Source organism: Ascaphus truei, chromosome 2, assembly GCF_040206685.1.
Source record: "Ascaphus truei isolate aAscTru1 chromosome 2, aAscTru1.hap1, whole genome shotgun sequence".
NCBI classification, from domain to species: Eukaryota; Metazoa; Chordata; class Amphibia; order Anura; family Ascaphidae; genus Ascaphus; species Ascaphus truei.
This window is the reverse complement of record NC_134484.1, coordinates 314,867,900-314,891,482: the sequence shown is the minus strand read 5'-3', so window position 1 is coordinate 314,891,482 and position 23,583 is coordinate 314,867,900. Positions and strand designations below refer to the sequence as shown.

Here is a 23,583-nt window from a genome sequence, read left to right as displayed (position 1 = left end):
TTAAGATCTTTTTCCCAGGATACCATATAGTTATCGGGGGTTTGGTTGCTCTTGATAGAGGATAAACTTTGATATACTCTGGAGGTAATGCCCTTCATATGGGGCTGGTGTAGACACCAGTCTTCAAATAAAGTCAAAGCCTGGGGTTGACCTGATTTGTAGACTGATTGGATATAATGCCTAACCTGGAGAAATCTGAAAAAGTTGGCCGTGGGGATGTCATAATTCGTTTGTAAAGAAGCGAATGGGGGGACTTTCCCTTGAGTGAGAATATCCTTGACTCTCGTGAGTCCTTTTTGAACCCAGGTATGGGAGAGCGGGTTTTCTGTGTAAAAAGGAAGGGAGGGGTCCGAGAATAGGGGTTGCATGAGGGAAACTTGGATTTGAGGGGAGTCCCAGAGATTACAGGCAAAGGATATCACCGGGTTCTTGAGACTCTCGGGTGGTCTAGACTTTTTGTTGAGCCAGAGAAGATTTTTTATTTTGCATGGGGAACAGATCAAATCCTCTATCTCGACCCACCTCCTTTCGGTTGGGTTTGCATGCCAGCTAACAAGTTGCCCTAATTGTGCTGCTCTATAGTAGTTTTGTAAGTTCGGAAGAGCTGAGCCTCCTTCTAATTTGGACTTATAAAGAATATCTTTGCGGACTCTAGGTCGCCTGTTTTGCCAGACAATCGCTAATGATTTTAACAGTATTGTAGGTAGCTTTTTATTTAATTAAAGGTGTCACGACATACAAGTTTTCAGCGCTTTATATATTAAGCGTTCTTGGGACCACAGCCAGGCCCACGCTCTTGCGCACAATATCTATTGTCGTCACACTTCTTTTTTTTTAATTTTTATCTTGTTTCCGTTTGTTTATGGAAAGAATTTTTTAATTATTTAAAAGTGGAGTTTTACGAAAGCTTTTAATTAATTCAAGTGCACTCTTCAATTACGTACTTCGATCTCTCTTGATCGGACTTGTTTGCAACAATATAAAATATACAAAGTAATTACTTGTAATAAGCAGCAGATGCTGTTTAGTATTTCTTTACTATATAGGCAAAGTAGGTTTCCTTTGTATTAAAAACGAGAAAGTAATCAATGAAGAGAAGCAGTGATGCATTATATTTTAACAAATGGCACTGCTGCATCTTTACAGTAATTTGCATAAGTGCACATAAATAACTGGAATATAGACGTTATTTCGTATAACGCTTTTCTCCCAATGGGACTCAAAGCATTTTACAATTGCAATATAGCATGTCTCTGCTCCAATAGTGCTGTACATAGAATTCTACAGGCCCTGCCCTGACGAGGTCTACAATTTTGTTTGCTGTCCGTGGAACAGGGTGATGGCTCCTTGTGACCTTAGGCAAGTAACGGACACCAGGTCTCCCAAGACACACCAATGGGAACAAGTGCTAAAATAAAAGCTGTTCTACACTGTGTGCTTCTGGGGTGACCACAATATATGGGAAAGTGCTGAGTGGTGAAGTTAAAATTGTCCTTTAGAGATATTATGTACAGCTGAAATAAAAAAATAAAAAATTGGCAAAGATCACTCAGTAATTGTTACCTGGACTTTAAGCCACCCTTCCAATGTGCTTAAGAAGCGTACTTGGGTGTGATATCCAAGACCTGAAAAAAATTGAACTGTTGCTTTCATTAATGGTGCATAACAGCAAGAGATGTAGCTGTAATATAAACAAAACATGACACTAGGAAATGCTTACACATCCTTGTCAAGGACCCTCCGTCTACTTTTGGCAGCTGTGCTTTACCATTTACTCTCCAACCCTTGCTATACATTGAAGAAACTGATTTTTGTATCTGAATGTATTAAGTTTCTTACTGAGAAGATTCCTCCCAACTGTATGATGCCTGTCGGTGGAAGACTGACCGCAATCTGTTTTCATTTGGATCGCTATAATCCCGGATATGAGCTTTTCGTGTGTTGGCCACCATGTATTACCAGCTTCAGCCTAGCTAGTGTTCAATGCTTCTACCTCGGGTAACCTGGATACATGTCAATTGGCAGAGCTGGAAAGTAAATCTTCCTGTATGAGCATACAACTTAAACCTGTCTGTCTGGTCGTCTTTTCTTTTTCTTCTTTTTTTTTGTCTTCCTGCAAGTATCCTTAGGTGACCTGTCCCTATCCGTATGTCTTAGAAAAGCATTTACATGGGTTCCAGTGACTACCCCATGTAGGAAACAAACTGTCTATTTTTTATATACCTCTTAGTGATGTATTATCACTGCCATGGGTTGTATTGCCCAACAGTTAGGTCTAAGTAGTTTACGATTTATTTTTTATTTTGTGCGTTGCTGACATTAACTTTTTATTATTGTTACCACTGATGCCATTAGTTTTGTGGCGCAACACTTCTGCAGTTTTTTTTTTTTCTTAATTGAAGCTCTCAATTGTGACTACTTCATTACTTTTTCTGTTTTGATGTTACTCATCCTACAGGAAATAAGAGAACCCAAATAAAGACACACATTGTCTTGAATAAACAGTGACCACAGCATTTATTAACATTTTACAGTATTACAAAGCACCTCTAGCTTGCCATTTTATGGTAACATTTTCCACGTTCGTGTTCGCCATAAGAAACCACCTTGTGCCAGACTCCTTACGAACCATTCACTTGCATGGGTCATAAGGTGACTTGTGGCATAACACTACTTTGACATGGCAATTATCTTTAAACCTTTGACTCTGGTTCAATATGAGACTGGCCCTTACAAGCTGTGAATCTGAGAAACCAGTAGCCAAGCCTTTTATTCAGATGGGTCATCAACTTGTGAACTTTTACGGTACATGATCATAGATCAAGTTGAGACTCCTGTTGCTACTCCAACGTGAAGCAGTGGATTTTTGAGTTGGAAAGTTAACCCACGGGGTCTCAATGAAGAGCTCAATTTATCATGCTTTCTTTAATGATATTTAAATATTGCACAGTTTCCCCCACCCTATGGGAGATATGGCGGCGTGTGTGTTGCGTTATCTATTGCTCACAGGAGGCCTGAACCTCTGCTGCTGGGATCCTGGGGTGTGCTTGATCCGTCTTGTGACAGCGCCTCCACCTGTGCGGGATCCTACTGTGTTGGATAACCCTGTCACAGGACCCAATGCAATAATACATACAATGATAAAGATAAGTTTACTGCATGCATTTGAGAGAAAAAAAAAGAATATACCACCCACACCAAATAGGCCACGCATGGCCGTAACCCCACAGTGCCCTCCAACAGTGTACACACTTGGATGGGGTATTTCCCCAAAGTATTGAGGTGCCCCATGGCACCCAACCACCCTGGTGTCCCCAAGTCAACCCACACAATGTGTGCGACAGCGCTGCCCACTACTACAGTGTGATCTGTTGGTGCCCTTGAAGATACCTGCCGGGTGCTCCAGCACCCGGTAGCGCTGACTGAAAACAAGGGGGGGGGGGCGTCCGGTCTCGCACAGTCATAGTCAGTGATGAGTCCGCCTCCAGATGGTCCACCAGATGCCAGGTCTCTGGTCTCTGCTGTGTCCCTCACGCTTGTACTACAGGGCAGGTTCTCTGCAGCAGTCAAAAGCTCAAAGGGAGAGTCGGGCCTAAGGGGTCTCTGGCCTTTTACAGGGATCAGACATCCTGCGCACGCACACACCTTTCCCTCTCCTTGTCCCAGCTCCGACTGACTTGCTCCTCAGTGCGCACAATGTATCGATCAGTGGCAGGGGACTTCCTTGCAGCCCTATTGGCTGTGCAGCACCTGACTAGCTGCCCCTATCATGGTGGGGTTTGTAGTCGCCTCGGAGCCCCTTTGCCTGTAATGGCCGCCAAGGTGTCAGTAACCTTCTGCATATGCACAAGTTGTCGGTGTATGCGCAAGCATAAACATGGCGGCACCCTGCAAAGGAAGCCTCCGGGAACCTCTGGCGATCCACTCGCCATCCTGAATACCGGCACTGCCTCAGCCTCCTCCCTGCACTCACCGGAGGTGCGCGCACTCCACCTCCAGCACATGCACGCTCCAGCAACCCTCACGGGGACATGGGGAGCCTAGAGGGAGAACCTGGCCACATAACTATATTACAATGGTTTTAGATAATCCATGTTTTGAAAATATTCATATTTATTGTTTTCCCTTTGATATATTCATATAGAGCTAATGTTGGTACTGACACATCATTTGACAAGATGTGCTCTAATTTACATTGAGTTTGACTTCTTGCCTCATTCAAATTTATATGGTTCTGATTATTGATGTACCAATTGATAAGTTGTTTTTTTTTTTTTTTTTTTTTTTTCTTGTTGCCACCATAAGCTCTGACTGTAAAGGTACTGTCCGAGCTAATTGGTTTCACGAGACTTGAGGTACTTTCTGTACCTATCAAATTGTCCCAGTATAATTTTTGATCTCTTGACAAAATGAATTCCCTTTAAAAAAAAAAAAAAAAATTCTTCCCATTTACACTGTTGGTTTTGTTTGATTTCGGGTCTGAAAACTCATAAGATATATGATCCTACAGCCTCTAAGGACTCTTGAGTGCTGTCCATGTATACATGTGACTTAAGGTACTTACAATGAGACGTAATGGCATGGATAACTCTTTGACCCATTGCATAATAAAGTATTATAAATATGCCAAAGACTGTAACCGTGCCTTAGGGCGGGGGTGCACAATATTTTCTTGGTGGGTGCGGCGCATATAGAGGCTATGCGTTCTTCTCAAAAGAATTTAAATGAAATGCCAAGGAATGGCTCGCAAGGCCTCCAACGCCCTTACCTGATCTACAACGGCTTCTGACGCGTTGCCAAATGACGTTGCGTTGCCATGCTGGTGAGGGGGGAGAGCAGGCAGGGGGCACAGACTAAAAAGGTTGCGTACTCCTGCCTTAGGATATGTGAGATGGTATTTCTCTATCTGCACTGATTTCTATTTCTAAGAGGCATAAAGAATTTGAAGACCCTATATCCGTTTTTGTACATTTTTTTTTTTTGCTGCTGCTGCAAGATAATTTCACTAAGACTATTTGATGCTCGCACGTCTATAATGTGAAACATGTTGAGTCCAAAGTTATACGATTAAGTGTGTGTTTCTGTGTGTGTGTGCTGTTTCTATCGTGTGCTGTTTCTATCGTGTGCTGTTTCTATCGTGTGCTGTTTCTATCGTGTGCTGTTTCTATCGTGTGCTGTTTCTATCGTGTGCTGTTTCTTCTACTATACTCCTTATTTTTGATATGGGTTGCATTTAAATTTTGTCACTTCTATATGGTTTAGCATATGTATCATTCACCTTTAATAATTTTTTTAAAACATTCAGTATTATGTGAGATTAAGACATTCACATTGCCATTTGAGTCGTATTGCCTTTTTGTACATAGTGTAGGTTTTAGTTAAAATATTTATATACCATTTCAATAGCATACTGGAGTTGTGTTTATTCTTTGGTCTCTAATTTATTCATGGTTTTTCTGTTAATTTTTTTTGTAAACACTGGCATTCTAGGGGTGTTATCCACTTTTATTAGTAAAACAGTTAAGATTCTCCACCTGTTTTTGAAGTGTGGTTGTACGTCTGTTGCCAATCTGTAATTACCGTAGATCACATGTTGTGGAGGCGTGTTATACGTTTCTCTGCACAGGTGTTTGTGTTGCTTAGGGTATATTAGCAGGATGATGACTGCACTAATGTCCATGGTTAGGACCGAAACGTCGATTTGATTTCACTTTAATCCAATATTGGCCCTGAGGAATGCTGCCTTTTTCCCCCCCAATTGGCAGAATACTTTGGTTTATGGACTGCACTGTTTGGCGCATAGCGTGCACCTGGAACAGTTCCAAACAAGGAGTCATGTGAGTGCATCTTTTTTCTACACCAAAGGACCTACTGCTGCCATGGTGTTCTTAACTTTAACTTTACTATTTTTCATATTGTTCCTTAGTTTAACGCTGATTTTTTTCCCTATCCTTGCACTTGTAATTTAGTAAAAAAAAAAAAAAAAAAATTTTTTAAATCTACACGTCAATCAACTCCCAAAAATGCATGCTGCGGATCCCCCATTAAATTCACAACATGGCTAAAATAAAAAGAGGGATGAGGTTCTCTGCTTTCAGTCTCCTGACGCCGTCTAGCTGTCAAACCTAACTTGTTGCCAGGCCAGTTTCCCATTTCAAGAAACCACAATATGCATTAGCCATTTGAAAGCTAGAGAATCCTTGCCCCTGCAGTCAGGTGCAAACTTCTAAAGCAGTACAGGAATCTAGTTTGTGCCTTTCACATTGGCAAGCAATCAATTTTTTTTATTTTTTAATCTACCTCATACTGTACTTCTGGTCCCTTAGTTTTCCGTCTCCTGGTGACTTCTTCTCCTGTGCCTTCCCCTAGCCACGATCGGGCTCCATCTCTATGGTTACCTGTTGAATTATTTATATGCTTGCAATGTCCTGGCATATGGATGCTAGAAAAGCATCTCTCCTGCGTATTGTTCTCCTTAGAGCACTAACCCCTCCAGTCAATAGCTCTCGCAGACGGAAAGGAATAAGATCTGTCACTTCATTTCTCCCCCCCCCCCCCCCCTGCAGCTGTAACAGTAATTTGGACCTGATTTCAGACCTTTTGTCAAGTTCTACATGATTCAAAAAAGTGTTCCCCCTTCCCGCCCCCCCTTTCAAAGGGATTACTTCTTTAATTTGCAGTAGCCAAGCATTGTAGCTATTGGTATGTGCTATTGATTTAAAGAGTGGCTTTTGAATATGCTGTGTACCTCCTAACTGTTTTTTGTTTTGGGAGTTGGATGGCTTAAGCTTTATTGTTTGACATTAACTTTTAATAAGACTTTGCATGAATTGGGTTGAAGATTGGTGCGCACAGATGAACCATGGCAAACTCTTGTTGCCAGCAGGCATACAATTCTTTGTGTGGAGATGCAGATGATCCACTTTTCGTTTGCTCTTGTATTCTGTTCAATAAATGTAGGCTGATCCTGCTATACTTCCACATTCATTCCTTTTTTTGTAACAGTAAAGCCTTTTATCCTGCATGGCGGTGTCTTGTATTCTGAAATTAACACCTTTTTTAATATGCAAGGGATCGTCTGCTATTGTAAAGTCTTTGGGATGTAGTACATTATATTTGGCACCTTCACAACAAAATCTTCCTAGGTAGACATTCCTCATCGCTATCCATTAAGCCCAGCGTAACAGAAACCTTTCCCTTCAAAGTACTGTATCAATCTTTCTCTCTGTTATGGGAGATAGGCTCTTTTTGCACACAGGGCAATGAACACCCATATAACAACCCTGCATACCATCCTTGGATCTGGAATATTCTTTCTCTTGATTTTACTGTCCCTGTTTCCAAAGAATGTTTTATTAGTTTCCATGAAAAACAATCTAAAGCAACTTCCCATCCAGCAAACATTAACCGTTGCTTCCTGACTTCCTTTTCCATGTGCCTTCTGTTCTGGAAGAATGTTCCACAGAGCTTTATGGAACCACCAATCGTAATTTATTAAAGCGTGCAATGTATAGTTAGCCAAAATAAGAACAACTTGTTAATACTGATGTCGGCCTCAATCTAGGAGTCAATAGAAAGACACATTGTGAGTTAATGTTGCAGCTTTCTGTTGGTGGGCGCCAAGGTGTTTGTTTTTATTTGTTTACATTTTCGGGATAAATGAAGTATACAGATGTAGCCGGCATTACTGTACTCATGAACGCATTACAAAGATCAGAGAGATTTTACCCATGATTTCCGCTAGGACTTTGTGCGAACATTGTTAGAACCGAGCCGCTTCAAAATATTGTGTTATAGATTGTTGGCTAAAACGCGTCGGCAATTACAATGAAGGTCACTTAATTGTAAGTATATCCACAATTGGGCATGCAGGTCCTCTGCGTAATGATTACTCTAGGGAACCCCCGAACTAGCTAAATGGGAAAACAAACTGGACAATGGATTACTGCATTTTAGTGTCCTAATGACTATACCTGGTCTAACATGAGCCAAGGCACACAAGTATGTCATGGGCCATTGCTTAGGGCAGGGTTGGCTGAGCACTTCGACACAGAAGCCCGCCCGATCGACATAGAAGCCTGTTTCCAGCATCTGGGGCATAGTCATGTCATGTGACTGCTACTGGAGCGATTACATGATCCGGAAATGCCACTGGACATGGTAAAGGTATTGGCAACAAACCGCCTACAGCTGATACATTGAATGTGTTGGGGCCACCGCTTTTATACTACATTGGTGTACAGGAATTTATGAAGCCGGTTTCTCTTTACAGACCTGATGCTTGGTTTTAGGTGCTGACCTACTTTTAATTTTATTAAATGCTCTTCTATTTATGGAATCATTTAATTCACAGTGGAACCTGCAATACATAACAGCTCCCAGTGAAAGTGTTGATCCTACCGGAAATTCCCCTGAAATTATTGGTTTTGCAGAAATATTGGAAATAACTTTTGGGGAGGAAAGACAACTTTAAAAAAAAAAAAAAAAAAAATATTTTGGGCACGATCCCCTAACAAAAGGACCTTATACCTTTTTGTATAGGTCTTTATTTTTGTTAAGTCGCGCAGTCTACATAAATTATGTAGACTATTAAGCATATCCTCTTGAGCACATGTTGGTATAAGATGTTACATTCAAGTTCAATCACTGGTACATACACCTATGTGTGGATACATTAACATCTATAAATATTTTTATATATAATTTTATTTTATTTTTTCCATCAGATGATGACGTAGACCTAGAAGCACTGGTCAATGACATGAACTCCTCATTCGAGAGCGTGTACTCCACGTGCAGCACCGTGTCAGAATCCGTACCACTTCTACAAAATGGTCAGCATAACCGATGCCAGCTGCCAACCTCAGGAACCAGCACTCAGACGCCCATCTCTCAGAGACAGAAATTACCGCGCTCCCAACCAATGCACATACTAGCAGTCAGGTAGGAAGAGCGCAAGTCCATATACAATGCATCTAGTGAAGGGAGGCATTTCGTTGGACAGTCGGGATGTTAGAACCAGAATTAAACTGCTGTTGGTCATTCCCCTGGTAATTAAAGGGGTAAAATCTCATAGGATCAAAGTGAACAAATTCTTGTGACCTGTTTAAGGGATCTCATCTGTATTGTATTGTATGTCTTTATTTATATAGCGCCAAAAGTGTACTCAGCGCTTCACGAATACAGTACAGGGAATTATAATTATACAATAAATGCAGCAAAATCAGACAATAGGAAAGGAAATCCCTGCCCCGAAGAGCTTACAATCTAAGAGGTTTAGAAATAGGGAGGGCATAGTGAGATGCAGGAGGAGAGAGTTCCAAGGTACTGGAGGATAAAAGTGTACACATAAATCTGGGTAATTGGTCACTTTTTTACCCCAATTTGATACCAATAAGTATTTATGCTTTAAAGTTTACAATTTTGAGTGTTTTGATTTCCTCTGTCTAATTCCTTGTGTGCGATTTCAGTGTTTACCAGCGTCCCCGTTAATGTTCTCAGGGCAGGCAACCCCCATCTTGAGAGGCCAATTGGGCATGCAGCTTTAACCCTTTGGGTGCCCCAGGATGTAACTACTTCATGGGGTTTGGCACTCCATGGCCCCATGACATGGCTACGCCATAGTCTACTTGTTTTGGTAAAGGTGTTCTGTGCTACTGTGGTGACCCCTAAATGTTGTCCTTGCAGGGAGACCGCTGCACCATGACTAGTTATCTAGAAGTGGGAAAATGGGCAACACTGCTGCCGTTGAACAGGTCGTACAATATGTAGGCAACAGTTGATTTTATTCTGCTCTGTCCAAATATTTATTTCCATACGTTACACTTATTTCCCCCTCATCATCCTGGCTTCTTACAAAAAAAAAAAAAAATCTACTGGACCATTTCACATTTCATGTATTTGTTTTGGAGAAATCGTTAAGCAAATATTTATTATATATTTTTTTTTATGTTAGAGGAATTGTTGCATGTTGAGTACATTTATTTGATTGCAGCTCCAGTATGAAGTATGTTGATGGGATTCAAAATCAACATTTTGCTCACTTTGAACTCCTTCACCTATAAATGCACTTTGTCATTAGGCAGCAAACTTGCTGCCGCTTTGTACACTTGTCTCCACTCTCGAAACAAAATGCAGTGACCCACCTTTTTCCTGGTCTCTTCTCATTCCTCCTTCTGTACATCTCCAGTCTACACAAGCTCATTAATAATAGCATGTTCTTGTATAGCGCTGCTAGTTATACGCAGCGCTTTACAGAGACATTTTGCAGGCACAGGTCCCTGCCCCGTGGAGCTTACAATCTATGTTTTTGATGCCTGAGGCACAGGGAGATAAAGTGACAAGGAGTCACAGGGAGCCGACACCGGGAATTGAACCAGGATCCCTGCAATAATCTGTGTCAATGTCTTTACTCACTGAGCTGCTCCTTCTCCCATTAGCAAAACTCATAAGATGGCTAGGGTTGAGCCTTAACAAAACAATGCTCACAATAATAAATGTATTAACAATATTTATTTGGGATAAATATCTGTACAATAGAAAAAAAAAAGCACATTTATTCATGGTGCTGTAAATGTTCTTTTCATGTGCTCCACTAAAGGCAGTGGGTACTGTTTGGGATAGCTCCTCAGCGCATTAGAACCGGAAACTCTTCAGCAGGTGCTGGTATATGAGGCCCTCCGTGTACCTGCAGAACAATCTTCATTTTCTCCCATAGCCATAAACAGAACTGACTTTTTAGAGGGAGTGTATGATGTACCCACTGCTATTGGGGGGTGCAGGAGAAGAGAATTGAAGGTGAATGTTTTCCCCTTTCTCCTGTTTCCGATATGGCAGTGGGTACTGACTTGGCACATACGAAAGCTAAAAACATGGGGCCGGACCCTTCCCTCCAGGGGTCTCTGGACGAGGTCAGGGCTCCTCAGAGGCTCCTCAGAGGAAGCGACTGCTAACAGTGCAGGAGGGACATGGAGAGTATCTAACGCTTTATTTACATGGAGTGGACACCTGAACTGTCTGGGGGAAGACACAGTCCACAGACGTCCCCTGGGGCCGGAGCCAAGGAGGGCAGAGTCAGTGTGTGTGTGTGTTTCCCCAGGGGGGAGGTGTAAGAGGAGACTACTTGGAAGCCCCCCAACCCCCACACCTCCTGCTTAATCAGATGCACCCTCCTGTTAAGTCTCAGGGCTCCAACACCCTCCCTTGTTTAACACGTGTCCTGCCTGCATAACTTGAGACCCCCCCCCCTGCTTCAATTTGGGAGCCCCCTCACCCTGCTTGAGGGCCCAGATCTTCACATCCCTCCATGGTGTAGGCCAAAAGTCCAATCCTGGTCCCCGGGAAACTGTCCTGTCTTCTTTCCAATAATTAATAAATAAAAAGGGAATTAAATAGTATGGTTTCCATAGCAATTTCAGGGAGTTAAGCAAGAAAGTACAGTAAGAAATTAAAATATTGCTGCATCCCAAGAAATTAACTCTTGGAGGAAAGGACAGAAGATGCTGGAGGTAATTGTATTGTATGTCTTTATTTATATAGCGTATTATTTAATTGCAATCCTTTTAAGTATTCAAATGGGTTTGGGAGTGAAACATCCCATTATTTGCCCCTCTGCTGCAAACCTGCCCTGTTTCAGCAACATATATTACATTAATTTTAAAAGCCCTTTCCTAAGGAGTTGCTTTTCTACCATTTGAAACCGGTTGGTTCTTAAAGCCACAATCCCCTTGAACTAACCCCTAATTTTTTGATGGTATTGGAATCCGGGCGTCTTCCGGAGCTTAACCGTGCACATTTACCGCTCTAGTATTGGAAAAGGTTATTAGTGATGTTACTGTTAAAATGCCGAAAATATGCAGCAAAGTAGAAAAAAGAATTGCTTTTTATCTCAATCTTGAGTTTTATTTAGAGGCGAGAAAACAAAAGGGGTAAATGAAGACTGATATTAACAAAAAATAATAATTGGAAAATAGGTTTATTTAAGTAGTTGGCTAAAATGTTACCTATGGACGGGGGAGCGCCTGTCGGACACCCATAGATGGCCGTCGCAAATGCACAGTGGTCATTGTTAAACTATACCTGGGAAAACCGTAAAATGCTAAATGAAGAATTGAAAAGGTCTTGCATGGCTGAGTGCTTTCACTTGATTGCAATTTCAATTTATGCAGTTAAAAGTTGGACTGTACCTTTAATGGACTCTGCCTTTCTATTCCCTAAAATCATCCGTTTTCATTCCATGCACTTTGTAAGCGCTTTTTTTTTCTTTTTTTTTTCTTCTCACAGTAAAAGCATTCCCAGCAGATTAATTAACGCCAATCCAAAGCCAAGGCATTTCTACTTTTAATTCCAACTTGATAAGACACGATTAGAAGCCTCTGTAATAATGCTTCATAAGAACACTGTAGCACGAAGGCTTGGAACATTTTTTTTTCCAAATCCTTGAACTGGAAAGGTCTTATGGTAATGGTACCCATTTTTATTTTCTGTTAAGTGGGATTCTCTTTATAGGAACTAAACCCCATCAAATAGTGGGTTTTCTTGTATACCCTATTAAAGCTTCAGCTCCTTTTCATCATTTCCCTTATTACCCCCTTTGCAGCCATCAGAGGGGGTTCACAAACATACTGCAATAAAAAGCAATGCACAATGTAACTTTGCAGTGCCAGCGATCTATAATTTCTGTTTAGGGAACAGCATCATGACAATATGGCCCATATTTACTTAAACAAGACACAAGTCCCAATGCTACATCTAATGTGACAAATGTATATGGTTAAAGGTAATTTAGTCATTCTTTGGCCCGTTTATAAACCTATAACCATGCCAATAGGTATACCATTTTTACAGGTCCTAACACCAACTTCAAACGTTCTCTTTAACTCTCTGGAGGAAGAAGTCAACAGAGACTGGTCATTAACAGGTGCATCACTGGACCTGCTATTTAAGTGGGGTGGACGAGTTTAAAACCAGGGAGGAGGGAACACAAACCCCTCCATTGGATGCAGCATTGAGGCTTTTAGTCAGTTGTATACATTAGGTCGGGAGCGCTAACTTTATCAGCTGTGCCCCCCTCACCTTGCTCGATGGCATCAAATGACGCTGTGGGGTCACGTGACCCCGTTGCCATAGAGATGTGCATGGGACGTCACCCCGCATGGCACCGCTGTGTCATTTGATACTGCATTGCCATGGCAACATGTCCCTGCAGCTCTTCAGAATCCCGGTTGGTTACAGAGGCCTCACGCAATCCCCCCGGTATTTAATTTAAACGTCTGGGGAAGAGCGCGGAACCTCTGCAACTTCCTGCGTCCCGTCCCCCAACTCCCCTGACAAATCTCCCACCCCCCCAGTTTGCGCACTGCTTCATTAGGTCACGAACCCAGCAGTAGAGATGGGTGAATTTGTTTTGCAGAGTTGGATCTGCCTCGTAATGGGCTGTTCGTTTTTTTGTTTTTTTTTACGGATTGTGGAATCCCAACATTAAATTCTTAATGTGTGCGGATTGTATTCAATGGGGTTTTTTGGAATAATCTGTCATTGGATTTTGAATGGAAAGCTCAATTTTTGGAAATGGATTTTGACCATTTCTTAACCCATTAGCACTCCTTTCGGCACAAATATATATGGTGAGATTTGGGTCTTGTGCCTATATTTACGAAGCAGTCTTTTGCCATAAGGCACTTTCCGGCTCTGGGGGAAAAAAAGCCTTGATTGACGACATCATATAGTTGTTACTATGGGGAGCTCTTGTTTCCTGGCTAATATTGTACAGATGTTAGCATGTATAAGTACAACACAACATTTAATGACTAGTGTATTTTACTGATGTGGTTTGTTTTCCCTCCTCACAAATCCTTTCACATCTGCCCTGTTATAGTATCTCTGTTAATTTGTTTCATCCTGCACCATTTCTAAGCTATCTGGTTGCCACTTTATTTTTTATTTTTTTTAGAGTTCTGAAGTAAAGAACAGACTTTATTCTAGAAGCGTTTTTCCTGTTCATAGTCATTTCTAAGAGTAAAGGTTAAATATGACTATTTGAGGACTATTGTGCAACATCTGTACCTGGGACATTGCAGAACAGAATCAGACGAAGTATTTTTTTTGGTTCTCTAATTCTTTTCCCAGCCCGTTACAAGTGGAGTGTAAAATGACTTGTGAATTTAACATAATGCAATGTTTGGCATCCGGCTGATTATTTTCGTACTTGTTTTTAAGGCGTCTTCAGGAGGAACAACTGCGCACATCTTCTTTGCCGGCAATCCCAAATCCATTTCCAGAACTTTGCACTCCTGCAAGTTCACCAGTCCTTGCACTAGGGTCCTTACCACAAAATCAACCTGCCAGCAAACATGTAAGTATTACAAAGTCTAGTTATGCATAGCAAGACATCAGCATGTTCTACTTGTTCTTAGAGATGTGCTTAGTTTTTCAAATGTTTAGTGTTTCTTTTAAGTGTATCCAGCTTAGCCATGTCTGCCAACGGACGTGCCCATTAAAAGTATTTTTTTTTTATTTTATTTTTTTAGTAATTTGATGCTTTTTGAGTAGTGCATCTCTGGAAAGAACCTCTTTGCAATAGATTGCGCAGATGTTAAATTTAAAACAAAAGGCAAAACACAACTCGTAGTGTATTAAATGTGATTGTTAGCTCATTGCAGGTAAGTTAAGAATTGCACGTACACTTAAATAGAAAATATCAGGCAGTGCACGTTTGGGACATGTTACCACTATAAAGTACATTTGCAGTCATCAAGGGTCCAGGGTCTCCGCATACACCGGTACCAGATGGGAACGATCCTCTGGAAGGACGGGGTCGGGTGCCTGGTTCGTGGAGAGGTAATTGAGAACCACGGATCGTTTCCATCTGTTACCGGTGTATGCTGAGACCCTGGACCCCTGATGACTGCAAATGAACTTCATAGTGGTAACATGTCCCTAACGTGTACTACCTGATATTTTCCATTTAAATGTATGTGGGATACTTAACTTACCTGCAGTAAGTGAATATAATCACATTTAATACACTACGAGTTGTGCGCTGTGTTTTTTCATTTTGTTCTTTAGTGTTTAAGGTGTTGGGCCACCTCTACTAAACAGCTACATACTCATGTGATCTCTACAGGAGAGGTTATTCCTAACTCTGGGGAGCTTGAACTTTTTTTCCCCTGTGCCCCCGCTGCTGGCAGTTCCCCTCTCTCCGCGTCCCTCCCCTCCCCCCTCTTACCTTTACTTCGGCGGTAACGTCATGACATCACATGACCTCGCCGCGATGCATGTAAGAAGCTGCCGGAGCTAAGTAAGAGGTTTACAGAGGACTTCGCCGCTCCCCAGGCACTTAATTTAAGTGCCCTCAGGGTGCGTGCGGGGTCTCTGTAAACCATCCCCCCCCAAACCCCACTCAGTCTCGCGCCCTCCAGTTTGCGCACCGCTGTTCTAACTGTATCTGTTTCATCACAAATTAACATTTGACACATCTTAGCACTGTTTCAATTGTTTATTTATTGTATCACATAAATATAACACACCTATGTTATTTACTGTATGAGTTGGTTGTCACATTGCGTTTTTCACCAGCACAGTATATAATTGTATTTGTGTTTAGTGCAGATATATTTTCTCCACTTCTATCCAGTTAAATTTAAAACCATTCACCAATGAATTCAGCCAGGGTGACCGTTGGTAAATCCTAAATTTGTAGTCAATCACGCAATATGTCAAATGGGCAGGTACTTGGTAGTACGCATTTTGTAGCACTTGAAAACTGAAAATGCTGCAGCCAAGACGGTACTGCGACAAGCTCTGCTGAAATTCACAAACTTACTTCACTATTCCTTGCTCACCATTTGGAATGTTCGGTTGTTTCCAATAACTGGAAGCATTCCAACTTGGCCTGAACCAATAAGTACTCCATTAAAATGACATATATTAAGGTTTCAATAAAGAGAACCATTGGTTTGATCATAGTGTAGAGTACTTTCTACATTTTGATGGTACAGTATTACATGTAGTTGTGTACCGGAACGTGTAAGGTGATTGACCTCCTTGGTTTAACCAGGTGGGTGGACTACGTAGACGAGAGGTGGGAAAATACTTATTCACCAGACAAAGTCTTTTCTTTTGCTTTAAGCCACCGTTTCAATGGGACATTACTTCCGATGTTCTATAATGCACAGCAAGTCTCCTTTAAGATCATAATTACAACTCAAATGATACTGATGTCAATCTGCAACAGTTGTGTATATATATATATTAATCTTAAACCTCAGTTGAACAGGTTGTGAAATACATTTTGTAATACGATTTATTGGTAAGTGGGGGTGGGCTGTATACAACCAGTTCTAAATTCTACATATTGAGTTGTAAAAGGTCTGCGAAGAATATCTGCAGATGACTGACGTGGCAGTAGACCATGTGACATACTTTCTTCAGACATTTACTAGCTAATGAGCTTCAACACTTTGAAACTAGTGGCTAGAAGTGCACCTTTGCATTTCTTCTTGCCAGTTTTTAGCCACATGTAGATGTATCCATACTTGGGTGATCGTGCTGACCTAGATTTTCCTGGAAACCCCTCCAATGCCTTCTCTCACAGTTCTTAGGCGATGCGGCGCAGTGGAATGGCACAGCGTTTTAATGGATAACAAAGCTGGTGAGGTCATCCTAGTGTTGAAGACCTTGGTGCATGAAATTGGGAGCAGTACAGTACCTTAATTATCACAAAATATTTCTGGCAAGTGTCTTCTGGCAGACTGGCTGACTTTTTTTTTTTTTTTCTATTTGTTGGCATACTGTATGTGGCATTTTTATGAGAATGTTGAATAAAGATGCTGGAACCTTCATTTATTTTTGCTATATAGCAAATAATAATGCAGCCAAGTGTGAGAACAAAGCTGGTGGGAAGATTATTTTCCTTTTTAAATATGTGCCAATATAAAATAAATGGTTTTGCAGACTATTGGTACGGTACTTGCTTACATTTGCCTCCCACACAGTGTATGTATATTTAAAAAAAACACCTCTGTTTTAGATGTACAGTATAGCTATACAACATTTGCCTCAGTAGTATTGTAAAAATGTAGAATATGTGCAAAAATGAAGAAACTTGCGTAAGATTTATTCATTCTTTCTTTCTTTGGGAGCTTAAAAAAAACCTGTACTGGTTGATTCATATTCTAGCAATGCAACATCTGAAAAAAATATATTTAGGGGAAGAGAGAAACCTTACTCTAACCTTATGTGAGTTGGTGTAGGAAGGTCGGTGCTACATGGGAAATATTCAGAGAATATTTAAAAATGTTTTACTAGGGCGTACATGGACCGCAGATATCTCTTAATGGTGCACATCACTACAACTTTAATTGGCGTACTAAAATAAATTGTGTGTTTATATTTATTTAATACTGGTGTTTCTATAACAGATACTTATACATTTTAATTGAGCCCTAAAGCTCAACACCTCCCTCAAAGTATGGTAAAGATAAATTGGCTGCAGATCTGATGGATACAAATTCGGTTGTAATAATACTGATCTGCATCTGGGGTGATGCGATGTATCTACGTTTGTAGTAGCAACAGTGTTGGTTTTCAGAGGTACATTTTTCCTTTTTGTGGATAGTTTTCAGTTCTTGAGGTAATGAGGCATTTAGATCAACCTCCAGGCAAGAACTGTGTGAATTAAATTCTCTACTCGAATTTTTATAGTGTGCTCATGGAATAAACGTATGCGGCTGGATGGCTCGTGTTGGTGTCACCGTATCAGAAGGCAGCTGGGTGCAAACCTGGCTATTTCGATCACATTAGAGGAGTAACCCAGCATCGGCGTCACACAGATTGAGAGGTGAAGCTACAGTGGGCGTGTGATGTTTAATCACTAGTGTGTGGTAGCTTTGTGGGTGAATGTACACTCCATATTGACAGGCTATTCCACATAGGGGAGAGTGTAATATGTGGCTGTAATTAGTCCCGGATCAGAACCATGTGTGTTGGTATGAGCTGTTGGTGGTGGTGGTGGTGGTACAAAACGGGCTTGGCAAACACGATTATAAGGTATGTATTTTAGTTGGAAGGTAGTTGGTCAATATTCAGAGAGCGTATTCACATTCAGAGCATATACCACAGTCAGGGGAATGGTGCTTTAACTAGGACCAGATCAGAACCAGGTATAATGGACAAAACTACTGCTGCTACAGTAGAGGAAACTGACTTAAAGAACACTTGGGTAACGAACTGCAAGAGTGCACCATTAAGGAATATCTGATTTTTAACCAAATGACACCTTAAAGCAGGTGCCCTTTTCTTTGCTATTCAAACACACTGATAACAGCACCACAAACAATAAAAACATACATTTATTTATATCCGATTTTCAACATCCAAAGTCTGCAATTGGTCCTCCTCCGCTCGTCTCCTGCCTGATGCAACTGCAGTACCCGGGAGACCATTGGAAGTCTCTCAACCTCTTTGCTCCAATAAATCTCATTACATCCTCCCATCTTGCTTTTGGTTATTGTCTTGGTCTTTTGAGATCTCTTGGAATCCAGTTGACATTTGTCCAGTGGTAGTCATGTCGTCTTGCGATATGACTGGCCTACTGCCATTCTAATTTCTCCACTCTTGTGATGATGTCAAACTTGTTTGCTTCAAAACTCGTTGTCACGTGAGACCAGACCATTTACATTTTTTTTTTATCCGGATCATACATTGAGCAAAACAAGATAATCAAATAACTTGTAGTTTATTCACTTAAAATAGGCAAACACACAATGATACACAAAATACAGGCAAAAAAACTCACTTGCTTGGACCTGGGGTACAAAACTATTCTTTCCTCGGTGTAGGGGCTGATCAATCCCCAGCTTACCCTAAGTAGTCTTGGAACTGCAAAGATTCCAGGCAGATTTTGCTGAAGCAGAGCCTTGCCTCTGCAAACTGGAAACTTTAGAATCTTGAGAGAATCTAAAAACTTGGGAGAACCTGAAAATCTGAGCTGCGTTAGAGTTTTTTCTACGTCTGCTTCATTCATATAAACCTACAGCCCAATCAAAAACGTGAGATATTTCTCAGTAGCCAATCGGAGCAGGGCTCACCTGGATGGCAGAGGGCGTGTTGAGCCAGCTTGAAAAAAAAACGTGTGGGCTGGAAATATGTATCGGGCAATGGGAAATATTCCCACAAGCAACTTCTCTCTTCCCTCCCCCCCCCTCCCCCCAGCTAACCCTTAGCAGAGCCTGCATAGTCTGGTGTCACAATCAGGGCCCCAGTGGGGGTGCCCTCTGTTCCCTGGAACGGACACCTGGCCTTTTCCTGCTCACCAAATAGTTCTCCTACCTCCATATCCTGGATTCTCTTCGAGGCTAGAATGCTGACTGCATGGATTTTTATACATACAGTATAACACCCTCTGAACCGTACATAGATACATAGTTAAATAGTAGATGAGGTTGAAAAAAGACATACATCCAATTTCAACCTATGCTAAATTTAGACAACAGATACTTTATCCTATATCTATACCTACTTATTGATCCAGAGGAAGGCAAACAAAAAACCCAGATATTGAATGATATCTCATGAGGGGAAAATAAATTCCTTCCTGACGCCAAGAATTGGCAATCGGATTAATCCCTGGATCAACATCCTTCCCATGTATACTTATTTGGTATATCCCTGTATACCTTTCCTTTCTTAAAAGATGTCTAACTTTTTTTGAACATATCTATTGTATCTGCCATCAGTCTTCATGGGTAATGAATTCCACATTTTAACTGCCCTTACTGTAAAGAACCATTTCCTTTGTTGCTGGTGAAATCGCCTTTCGTCCAACCTTAAGGGATGGCCGAGTCCTTTGTACTGCCCGTGGGATGAATAGTTCTTTTGAAAGCTCCTTGTATTGTCCCCAAATATATTTGTATATAGTTATCATATCCCCTCTTAGACACCTCTTTTCTAATGTGAATAAATCTAATTTAGCTAGCCTCTCCTCATACTGTAAGTTAGATTGTCCATCCCCTTTATTAATTTGGTGGCTCTTCTCTGCACTCTCTAGTTCCAGAATGTCTTTTCTAAGGATTGGTGCCCAAAATTGTACTCCATATTCAAGGTGTGGTCTTACTAATGCTTTGTAAAGGGGCATAATTATGTTTACTTCCCTTCCATCCATTGCCCGTTTAATGCAAGATAAGATCTTGTTTGCCTTTGCAGCTCCTGCATGACTTTGGGCACTATTGCTCAGCCTGCTGTCTACAAGCACTCCTAAATCCTTCTCCATCAAGGATTCCCCCAATTTATCCCCATTTAATTTGTAATTCGCCTTTTTATTCTTGCATCCCAAATGCATAACCTTACATTTATCTGTATTAAACCTCATCTGACATTTACCTGCTCACGTTTCCAGTCTCTCCAAGTCCTTCTGAAGAGAAATTACATCCTGCTCTGATTCCACTACCTTACACAATTTAGTATCATCAGCAAAGATGGAGACACTGCTCTCGATGCCAACCTCAAGGTCATTAATAAAAAAGTTAAAAAGCAGGAGTCCCAGTACTGATCCCTGAGGTTCTCCACTCACTACTTTAGTCCAACCTGAAAAAGTTCCATTTATGACAACCCTCTGTCTATCCTTCAACCAGTTTTCAATCCAGGTGCATATATTATTACTGAGTCCAATTTTCTTTATTTTGTACACCAACCTCTTGTGTGAAACCGTATCAAAAGCCTTTGCAAAATCTAAATAGACCACACCAACTGCATTACCCTGGTCTAAATTCCTACTTGCCGCCTCAAAAAAACAAATAAGGTTAGTTTGGCAAGATCTATCCTTCAGAAATCCATGCTGACTATTACTAATAATTTTGTTTTCCATTGGGTATTCCTGAATATTATCCCGTATTAAACCATTAAGTAGTTTACCCACTATTGAAGTCAGGCTTGCAGGTCTGTAATTCCCCAGTTGTGATCTGCAGTAGTTCCCTTTTTAACTATAGGCACCACATCTGCTTTATGCCAATCTTGTGGTACTGAGCCTGTGGAAATGGAGTCCTTGAATATTAAATATAATGGTTTTGCTATTACTGGGCTTAAGTCCTTGAACTCTTGGATGTATGCCATCGGGGCCAGGTGCCTTGTTTACTTTAATTTTTTCAAGCCGCATATGATCTTCATCCTCAGTTAACCAATTGTTCATTAATATGGTTGTTTTGACTTCCTCCTGTGGCATTACAATTTAACTTAATTCTTCCCTGTTAAACACAGAGGCAAAGAATTTGTTTACTAACTCTGCTTTTTCCTTATCTCCAATAATCTGCCTGTCCATCTCACACTGAGGGTCCTATGTTTTCTTTTCTAATTTTTTGTTATTAGGGTACTTTAAGAACTTCTAAGGGTTGATCTTACTTTCTATTGCAATCCTTTTTTCATTATCAATTTTTGCTAATTTGATTGCCCTTTTTCAATTTTTGTTACATTCCTTATAATTCTGATACGATGTCTCCGTCCCTTCTGACTTAAAGAATCTAAACGCCTGCCTCTTATTGTCCATTTCCTCCCCTACCTGTTTATTTAGCCACATTGGTTTTGACTTATTTCTTTATACTTATTACCCAAGGGTATACACTGATAAGTGTGCTTTTCTAACAATGTTTTATAGACTGCCCATTTATCTTCTATATTTTTTTTCTTTAATAAAGTATAAACCTTGGGGACCCTAAATGCCCTTAAACAGGTCAGGTTTCCCTATACTTTACAGGGGACATCCATAACCCACAACCCAATACAAGTTCTGAGATACCCCTATGTTTTTACTTGGGGATCCCCGCAGCTACAGGAACACTTTTTCATCCCTGTGCCTCATTTTACTGTGCACAAAGCATACATGTACTTAACACACACTTTGTTAATGCAATATACACTTTATCAATCCTATGTCTTTCACGTATGGGAAATAGAATAAAAATATGCACTCCACTTTTCACCAGCCATATTCCCTGCACACTGTTGCAAGACTTAGTATGGGTTCTAAGCATCCCCTCACAACCTTAGATGTATGGTTGAAGCCCTCAGAACACCTAGACCGGTTCTGGCTGACCCCTTAACTGTTTCAGGGTCACCTCACATCCCCTTTTTTACTTTTCTGGTCTGTGCTGAAACAGGGTACCCCTATTGGTGAGTCGCGAAAGCATTTTCAAGGGGAGAGATTACCGAGACTGTGTGTGTGTGTGTGTGTGTGTGTGTGTGTGTGTGTGTGTGTGTGTGTGTGTGTGTGTGTGTGTGTGTGTGTGTGTGTGTGTGTGTGTGTGTGTGCGCGCATCCAGGATTACATTTTTAGGGGAACCGGCAACTCTGGACCCTGGCTAGATAGAAACAATCTGACAACACTTTCTCTGCAAAACCCCCATTGAAACTCATACCACAGCAATCTCTGCTTGCTGGCACTCCTGGAAAGGTAAAAACACACAATACTTTATAACCACACATTACAGGTTATGCATGTACGAACCTTGATCTTAAGAGCTGGCACTCTATAAACCCAACACACGGACCGGGGGTAACCAAACTGGCTTAAACCTTTATTTGATAGTCTGGCTACCCCCTACCGTCACACACATTAAATATTTTTAGTCCGAGTGGAACCGACCCTACATCTCTCCATTTGGAGTTGTCTGAAGCTTCTACATCATTTGCTACCTCAAAGGGTTCACACAATGCGGAATGTTACTGGAGGAAACCCTGCTATTAAGCTAACTTCCTCCAATGCAAATTAAGATACCACCTATAGCCCTGCCCTCTCCCTTGCCGAGCAGGCTTACTTTTCCTCACTCGTACAAACTATCCTCTAACCCTCAAGGCTCTCTACTTAACCCTCTGCTATAATGACTCTACACATCTTGGTGAATGAATACAATCTTTTGGCTTTCAGTATCTTCTGCCGATTAACACCAAAATGTACACCGCCCCTGACCCCTCTCCTGTCCTGTGTGGCCAACTTTCTCTCTTCAATCACCTCCTGGGTGTTCCACAATTCCATCAAGCTTAACGTGTCCAAAACAGAACTAATCCTCTATCCCCCTTCTACTGCCCCCTACTCCCAAACTCTCCCTCACTGTCAACACCTCAAGCTCACTGTCCAGAGGTGATCTTTTGACTGATTCCTCTCAGTCCCTCACCAAGTCCTGCCATCTCCACTTGAGAAATAAGATAAGCTCTTCTCACTCATGATGCAACTAGAGTCTTTATTCACTCATCTTGTCCCACCTTGACTAGTCTCCAAGTTGTAATTTCCCTTGTCGGCCTATCCCAACTCCAGTCTATACGAAAGACCCTGCCAGACTAGTCTACCGCACTCACCATTCAACTTCTGCTCAATTATGGAAAATTCCCTCTTCCCTCTTCTTGGACCAGCTATGTGTTTGGTCCAATCTCCATGCTATGTAACATCCCCATCCTCAAACCTTAATGGAATCGGCTGTCTGGCGGGACCATACTTCATCCCACAATGGACAGACACTTTACCTGTTTGTTTTAACATTTTTTCATTCCCTCGACTGTAAGCTCTCACGAGCAGGGCCCTCATTACCTCTTTCTCGA

At 41.3% G+C, this 23,583-nt stretch overlaps 1 protein-coding gene across 17 annotated transcripts in view; it reads left to right on the top strand.

Moving 5' to 3' along the window:
- Window positions 1–23,583, top strand: part of GRB10 (growth factor receptor bound protein 10) — a 286,718-nt gene that overhangs the window by 163,611 nt on the left and 99,524 nt on the right. For 15 of the 17 annotated variants that reach the window (XM_075586488.1, XM_075586487.1, XM_075586486.1 and 12 more), the window contains 2 exons: window positions 8,727–8,943; window positions 14,218–14,353. In XM_075586488.1, coding sequence (XP_075442603.1) covers window positions 8,727–8,943; window positions 14,218–14,353 — 353 coding nt within the window. Of the gene's footprint in view, window positions 1–8,726; window positions 8,944–9,687; window positions 9,768–12,348; window positions 12,460–14,217; window positions 14,354–23,583 lie in introns of those variants that run through there. The other 2 variants (XM_075586496.1, XM_075586498.1) reach the window with 2 other exon arrangements.